Raw genomic sequence first — 8,460 nt, 5'->3', positions numbered from 1 at the left:
TATCTAATTTCAACTAGTATATGTTTATTATATTCCTATATTTACATATATATCCTTACCTTTTGAAGTTGATTTACCTTTGCAATTAATTATTATACGAGTTAATACTTAAAATGATTTATGAACTTGGAGTTGAATCTTAAAATGATCCTTAAATTTATATTTTAAGATTTATAATAGTCTTTAAAAATTAACTTATACAGTACCAATTGTCAACAATCAATAATCAAGAAGCAAAATTCATAAATTTACTAAATCTATTAAACTAGAATCAATAATCAAGAATCAATAAACAAGATATATCAAACACTTTAAGAATTTTAAATCTATAACTCTAAATCCACTAAAAATAGACACCTCCAAGTTTGATATAAAATAAATTTCAGATTCATATCACATCTTTTGAAAAAGTTATGTAATTTTAAATTCGGTTCTGTTTTAATTTTCAAGTAAAAGATAAGAATAAATTAACAATAATATATATAAATTAACATATATATATATTTAGAAACTTCACTAGCAACCCGAATGAATAATCAACACAAATCAATAATAATCAACACAAATTTTATTTTATAATAAATAATGACAAGTAAGAATAGCAGGAGTTTCTGATCCCACGCCAACGTCAAGAAGAAGAAGAGTAGAAACGACAGCAAAAGCGTTTACAGCAGCAACGGCAGAAGCGTTTGCACCAGCAACAGCAGTTGAATGGTGAGATGGTGTCGCCGGAGAGGGATGCCAAAGAGGAGGATATTGACGAAGAGAAGAAATGAGAGGGTTAGAGAGAGAGTGAGAGGCAAGAGGTTAGAGAGAGAGAGAGAGTGGAAGGCGAGAGGTTAGAGAGAGAGAGATAAATTCAAAACAAAGGGACAGAGGATTCACGATTCGAATTTAAGGCACGATTACTATCAGATTTACTGTCGGATAAATCCGACGGTAATGCAGTGCGGATCGCCTAAGCAGCGTCTCACTGAAGTGGCTATCGTTAGATTTTTCCGATGGTAAATCCGATGCCAAAGTTCGCGTCTATTTTCCTCATTTTCCCTCCAATTATTAGCTGCGAATTTACCATCGAAAACAGAAATTCACCGGTAATAATTTGACATGACGAATCCCACACTAAAAATCGTCGGTAAATCCGCCAATAAAGTTGACGCTAAATCTGATGGTACTCGACATTTTTTTTTGTAGTGAAAAATAATCTGGTAAAGATAATTTGGGGTTTAGCATTTTAAAGGGGAGGGGGAAAAGAAACAAAAAACGGCTTCTAATGGTGCAAGAGAGCTTCAAGAGTTCAAATTGGGATTAGGATTTTTAACCTAACAATAGAATCAAATTGGGTTAAAAACTTGTATATGCCACGTAATATAGCCATTATTGTCTATCGTGGCAACCCCGACATACATCATCACTCATTTTGCGAATATTCATTAGAATAAACCTTAAGACAATCGTTGTTAACTTTAGAGACAAATTTAGAGTAATTTTAAATTGAAAAATGAGTTACAAACTCAATTGCAAGTTCAAGGACCACTTGATATTTAACTCTTATTATACTCATTTACTTAAACGTCCAAGAAGTATTATACGCACTACAAAAAAAAGGTCTATGGTCACGGTAAAAAACCGTGACCATAGCTAGTGAAAAGGGTGACCATAGATCTATGGTCACGGTTTTGGACCTATGGTCACGGTTTTTTACCGTGGCCTATTCCGCCGTGGCCATAGGTCTATGGTCACTGTTTTTTTACCTATGGTCACGGTTTCTATGGTCACGGTTACAGTTTTAAAATTCTGACACTTTAGGCCACGATTTTTAACCGTGACCATAGGGCAATCTCTGGTCACGCATAAAAACCGTGACCATAGCCATATCAATGGTCACGGTTTTGGCCGTGACCATAGTTTCTATGGTCACCCCTCCTCAAAACCGTGACCATAGCCTTATCTATGGTCACGGTTTTGGCCGTGACCATAGTTTCTATGGTCACCCCTCCTCAAAACCGTGACCATAGCCTTATCTATGGTCACGGTTTTGGCTGTGACCATAGAGCCTATGGTCACCCCTCCTTAAAACCATGACCATAGCCATATCTATGGTCACCCTTCCTTAAAACCGTGACCATAGCCTTATCTAAGGTCACGGTTTTGGCCGTGATCATAGCCTTTATGGTCACACCTCCTCAAAACCGTGACCATAGCCTCTATGGTCACCCCTCCTCAAAACCGTGACCATAGCCATATCTATGGTCACGGTTTTGGCCGTGACCATAGGCTCTATGGTCACCCTTCCTTAAAACCGTGACCATAGCCTTATCTATGGTCACGGTTTTGGCCGTGACCATAGCCTCTATGGTCACTCCTCCTCAAAACCGTGACTATAGAGCCTATGGTCACCCCTCTTTAAAACCGTGACCATAGCCTCTATGGTCACCCCTTCTCAAAACCGTGACCATAGCCTTATCTATGGTCACGGTTTTGGCCGTGACCATAGGTTATCTATGGTCACCCTATTTTAAAATGGTGACCATAGCCTGTTTTGTTTTATGAGCTTTAATTTTTTTTAAAGCATAATCACATCTCAAAATAATGATAATCCCAAAATAAATCTAAAAACAAGAAATGTAAATCATAAAAGTTTCATTATAAACTAAATATGTTTAATTTTTAGTCTAAACAACAGAAATCAAAATAGAGTGTAATGTATCCAATTACATGTAATACCGAGTAAAGTCTCTTTTCAAAAAGTACAGAACACATCAAAAAATTACATTTAGATAACTAAAGTGTAAGACCCATCCCATGTCATATTTGTATGGAACATATTTTCTTCACATCATGTCTTCCTGCTAGCAAAAGAAATAAACATGTTAAAATAGAGCAAAAATGCTTTTGATAATGCAGTACATATGCAGCAAAGTTTAATAAGTCAATTAACTTTAAAATTTCAACCACTAAACAGCAAGGAGTATTTGCTTTGATGAGCCACATAAAAAGAAAATCTAGCCAAAACTTATACATACATGTCCCTCTTTATGTAAACAACAAAGTCCAATTAATATAGACCTACCTATAACACAAGTGACAAACCTAAATAACAATTGTTGAAAAAAAATTCTAAATTCTATGTGGTACCAAACTTGTTAGCCTTCAACTTGTTAAAAAAAATGCTTATTTGCTTTACGGTAGCCCATCATTTAAGGGTTAAATGTTGCATGCACTTAGTGAAAATATCTTAAGTTTTTTTCCTTGTGAGTGGTGAGGGATCAATAAAGAGGAATTAAGTTAATAAAGATGAGCACAAGATATAAAAAGTAAAACAATTAAAGTTTAGAACAAAAAATATAATGGTTTAGCCAATCAGCTTAGTAAGTACCAAAACCATACTCTTAATTTAACTACTTATTTTGAACAACACTTACTTCGAAATCCTTTGATACATGGTTTGATCCAAGTGAAGGAGGAATGCTTCGCCGCGCATCATTTGGTGCACTACTCGCATCAGGCGGAGATTGTTGGGCGGCTTCTATCATTACTTGCACTTGTTCTGCACTCATACCAGGATTGACTTGTTGCAACAACATTTTAATCAAGTTTGTTAAACCATCCAACTTGGAAGTTAAGTTATTTTGATTTTTCTCCATAGTTGAAACCACTTCAGTATGTTGTTGTTGCATTTGTCGGATTTGCTTATCCTTTTTAAGAGAGGATTTTGTGACTGATCGACTATAGAAACGAACTCTACCATGTCTTTCCTTTCCGAGAACTGTTTGAACTGCGTCATCATCACTGTATCCTGCTTGTTTCAAATTTTGAATATGATCCTATTACACACAAATAGGACCAAAATAAGTTCATGCACCCAAATGCTTCAAAATAAAAAAATAGCTAACACATTTCTGGTTTGGTGTACTTTTCTAAGAAATTGGACAACTCACAATCGTCTCTTGTGTTCCCGAATCAGTCTCTCCTTTTTTGTTTGTACGAGTTACAACAAACATCTCAGCTTGTGATGGATCTTCGTTGTCCTCCTTTGCACGCTACAGAGAAACCACCAACATGTGACTAACTTAAACACTCTTCATGACATGAAAGATGCAAAAATACTTAAATGCAAAGCACAAAAAAATACCAATTCAGCGTGTACTAACTCAAAACTAACTGGACCCATTCGATGATTCCATTTTTGCTTGGATCTGTTTTCACGATTTATGTCAGAAATAACCTACATTTTGTTGCAATGTAAAAATACATAGAGTTAGTTAAATACATGATACCATCATTAAAGCCAAGAAAGTTGTGAAAATAACTTACTTTGCTGATATCAAGCCTCCAAAACTGAACTAATTTTCGAAAATGCAGTTCAGGTACAATCATTGGACAATTTTTCATCATCTCTCTGAATGAGCTGTATGGTGTATAGTGACATTTTTTATGCGTTTCTTAAATTGCTTCCATGACTCTCCAATGGTATCTATCACCCAAGGCTCAGCATCACTAGGAATGTTATATTTAGACTACGAAGAAATAACGAAATATGTTATTTTACCATACATGCTAAGCCTATTTGTAAATAATTTAAAAAGGAGAATGATCTACTCACCTTTGCATAATCCAACATTGAAGTTTTAGTCTCCCTAGACACAGCTTGCCAATTAGTATATAATAAGGTGACCAAATTAGAGTTTCTTGCAAGTGTGCCCAAGAACCGACTAAATAATTGAACTTGTGTCTTTGTTGGGCCTATGGGTTTGTCATTGTACCATGTTAACTCTATTTGTGTCTCCATGGCATGAATATGCTTGAGTTGGGTGGGACCACGAGCTTTTTTCTTTTTGGTACCTATTTTCATGTCATTACTAGAGAATATTAACAAGAATACTAACCTAATGAATAAAAGAGTAGACTAAATAAAAGAATTAGGTTGGTGTCTTTCACTATTTGCTATTGAAACTAGAGATAAAAGCATTACTGTGTTGACTGTCACTACTATCTCCAACACTTGGATTGTGATCATCATAATCATATTCATATTCTTCATCATTTTCATCCAATGATATCCCATATTTTTCGAAGAATTCATCTAGAGTCATAGCTGGGATAAGAGACTCAATCTTCTGTTCTTCTTCGTTGCCATCTTCTTCATTTGATTTCTTCATTGGCATCTTCTTATCGGTCGGCTTCTTGCTTTGACCATCACCGTCATTGGTATTCATATTGGCTTTACCATCTTCTACCTTTGATTTCTTCATTGGCACCTTCTTCCTAGTCAGCTTCTTCCCACCTAGGGCCTCATGTTCATTGGCTTTCATATTGACTAGATGATCTTCTTCTTTGGATTTCTTCATTGGCATCTTGATTTGACCCTCATCTTCATTGATCACCTTATCCTTGTTGTTTGTTATCTTCTTGGTTGGCATTTTGCTTTGACCTTCATCGTCAACTCTTGTCACCTTCTTTGTTGACATCTTGCCCTTTTTCCTTGTCTCATGTTTGCTACTATCCCCACATACAGCTAAAACATGTTCCCTTTTGATTTGAAATTGTTTCAGCAATGCATAAGCACTTGTGAATTGAATTTTTCCTGAATTTTTTACTAGACTCATCATCTTCAAGGGACTTCTTTGTGACTCTATTTGTGATAGGGTCCTTAGCCTTTTTCTTTTGGGATTTCCTTCACTGTTCATCCTGTATCCAAAAAAGAGAGGTTCAATTAACATCAAGTTAATTCAATTGCAAAAAAGGGAGATCAAAGAGAATATCAACATAATTTAGTTGCAACAAGAGAGTATAAAATAAAGCATCAATATACATGAATGCAAAAGGGAAGAAAAATTAAATATCAACATATTTCAACAAATAAAGCATCAACATTTTCCAACACCTTATACTCACTAAATTTCAGCATCACTGTCAAACTCATCAGACTCTATTTCTTTGTCTTTAGGTTTGATCTTGTTCGGTGTCACATCAACAATAATAGGTCGCACACCCTGTCTAACCAAGTCTACCTCACCAATTTCACTTAAGGGTATCGGACTATTCGCAGATTTATGTGGCTCTCCTATGTTAGGGTCAAACTGTAATTGGAGACCCATGTTAAACAAGTCTCTTGGAACCGTTTTCATCACATAATGCTTTTGGGGAATATATGGATCTTTCACATAAAAGCATTGGTGTGCTTGGCTTGCCAACACAAATGGTTCGTCTTGGTAACATCTTTTCTTGAAATGAACGTATGTCAAACCATAATTATCTTCCTCAGCCATAAACCACTCACACTTAAATAACACAACTTTAAATTGGCTATAATAGTCTAACTCAACAATATCAATGATTCTACCATAATATCTTATATTGGCCTTGATTGGTTTTTTGTCCTTAACACTAGCAAAGCTTGTAGTTTCAGCCACCACAGTGACACCACTGTTTTGCGTTTTTCGCATCACTTCTCGCCGCTTAGTATGAAATCTGTACCCATTGACGACATAAGCAGAAAAAGATTTTGCAACTTTATTTGGACCCTTAGACAACTGTCGTATCCAACCGGGAACATCATCCTTCATGGCACGTCCTGTAAACCATGCTATAAAGTCTTCATTTTGATCTTTAACAACATTCCACTTTCGCTTCTTCTTGGCTTGCTTTTGTTGCTCACCATGTTCTCTACAAGGGATGTGTATTATTATGTAATACTACCAAATTAGTCTAAAGAATAGAAGAAATGAGACGTGAAATTTTACCTCATGTAAGGCTCCACGTTAACGCAATTGTTCAATACATATGCATTAGCTTGAAGGAGTGACTTCTCGTCCAAAATAATTAGTTGTCCTTTTTTTCCACCCAATGGACTTCCCTTGTTTGTGAACAAATTTGAATCAGGATCTTTGGTTAAAGTGCCTTCATCATTATTCTGAGATACTCTGTTGAATCTTGTTTTCACTCCCTCATGCAAATATCTTAAACAAAAAGTTAAACACTCTTCAGCCAAATAAACCTCTGCAATTGATCCTTCCGGACGACTTCTATTGCGAACATACCCTTTTAGTGTGCACATGTATCTCTCAATCGGATACATCCAACGAAACTGGACGGGATCACCTAACCTTACTTCATTAGCTAAATGAATAGGCAAATGAACCATTATATCAAAAAAGATAGGGGAAAAAATCCTCTCTAACTGGCACAAAGTCTCCACAATCTTTGACTCCAGACCGTAAATCTCTTCTAAAGATATTTCCTTTTGACATAGCCGGCGAAAAAAGGAACACAAGCGAACTAGAGGAACAGCAACATGATCTGGGAGAATGCTCTTGATTGGTATTTGCAACAGGTAATGCAACATGAAGTGAGCATCATGAATCTTATAACCGTAAAGCTTTCTCTCTTCTTGTTGTACACAATGAGAAATGTTTGAAGCACTTCCATCAGGAAATTTTGTTTTCTTCAATACACCACAAAAAATGGATTTCTCTCCTTTGGTCATTGAGAAGCACGCTTTGGCAAGTTTAGTTCTTTTGCCATCCTTCGTATTTGTTGGGTGAAGATTCTTTCGAATGCCCATCTCCTTAAGATCATAACGAGCCTTTGCATGATCCTTCGTCTTTCCAGGAATATCCAATAAAGTACCAACTATACTATCGACTATGTTTTTTTCTATATGCATTACATCAAGGTTGTGCCTGAGCATACAATGCTGCCAATATGGTATCTCAAAAAATATTGATCTTTTTTTCCATTGGCCATTACTTTTGCTTTGCGTCTTCCCAAGGGCATTATCTACTGACTTTAGCTTATCTAGAACCTCTTCACCTGTTAACATTCGTGGTGGACCCCTGAATTCATTTTTTCCATTGAAAGATCTCTTGTTAGACCTCCATGCATGATCAGCTGGCAAAAATCTCCTATGGTCCATGTAAACTGTCTTTTGGCTATGTTTCAAATAACAAAAAGAAGTATCATGATTACAACATGGGCAAGCCAACTTCCCTTTGGTACTCCAACCGGACAACATGGCATACGCTGGAAAATCATTGATTGTCCAAAGAAGTGCAGCATGCATTTGAAAAGTTTCATTCTTAAAAGAATCATATGTATCTATCCCTGACACCCATAGCTCCTTCAGCTCTTCGATCAATGGTTGCAAAAAAATATCAATATTATTTCCTGGTGAACAAGGTCCAGGTATGAGTAAAGAGAGCATGCAGTATTCTAACTTTATGGACATCTAAGGGGAGAAATTGTACACCATTAAGACAACTGGCCATGTGCTATGTGACACATTCATAGTTCGAAAAGGATTAAAACCGTCACTTGCCAACCCAAGCCTCAAATTGCGAAGTTCTTTTGAAAAGTTTGGGTACCGACTGTCGAAGTTTTTCCATGCTTGACCATTAGCAGGGTGCCTTATGCAACCGTCTTTCAAACGCTGCTCATCATGCCACCTCAACGCCTCTG

The 8,460-nt window shown here is 36.3% G+C and overlaps 1 protein-coding gene across 6 annotated transcripts in view; it reads right to left on the bottom strand.

Moving 5' to 3' along the window:
- Positions 2,627-8,460, bottom strand: part of LOC107618653 — a 13,733-nt gene continuing 7,899 nt past the window's right edge. The window contains exons 1-8 of one of the 6 annotated variants that reach the window (XM_021112395.1): positions 6,747-7,826; positions 4,976-5,691; positions 4,607-4,845; positions 4,318-4,520; positions 4,136-4,228; positions 3,942-4,043; positions 3,426-3,827; positions 2,627-2,852 (exon numbers count right to left, since the gene is read on the bottom strand). In XM_021112395.1, the coding sequence (XP_020968054.1) occupies positions 4,395-4,520; positions 4,607-4,845; positions 4,976-5,691; positions 6,747-7,825 (2,160 nt within the window). In that variant the 5' untranslated portion in view covers position 7,826 and the 3' untranslated portion in view covers positions 2,627-2,852; positions 3,426-3,827; positions 3,942-4,043; positions 4,136-4,228; positions 4,318-4,394. Of the gene's footprint in view, positions 2,853-3,425; positions 3,828-3,941; positions 4,044-4,135; positions 4,229-4,317; positions 4,521-4,606; positions 4,846-4,975; positions 5,692-5,887; positions 6,670-6,746; positions 7,827-8,460 lie in introns of those variants that run through there. The other 5 variants (XM_021112394.1, XM_021112396.1, XM_016320770.2 and 2 more) reach the window with 5 other exon arrangements.

Source organism: Arachis ipaensis, chromosome B09 (assembly GCF_000816755.2).
Source record: "Arachis ipaensis cultivar K30076 chromosome B09, Araip1.1, whole genome shotgun sequence".
NCBI lineage: Eukaryota > Viridiplantae > Streptophyta > Magnoliopsida > Fabales > Fabaceae > Arachis > Arachis ipaensis.
The sequence above is the reverse complement of the archived record's forward strand: the minus strand, read 5'-3'. Positions and strand labels throughout refer to the sequence as shown.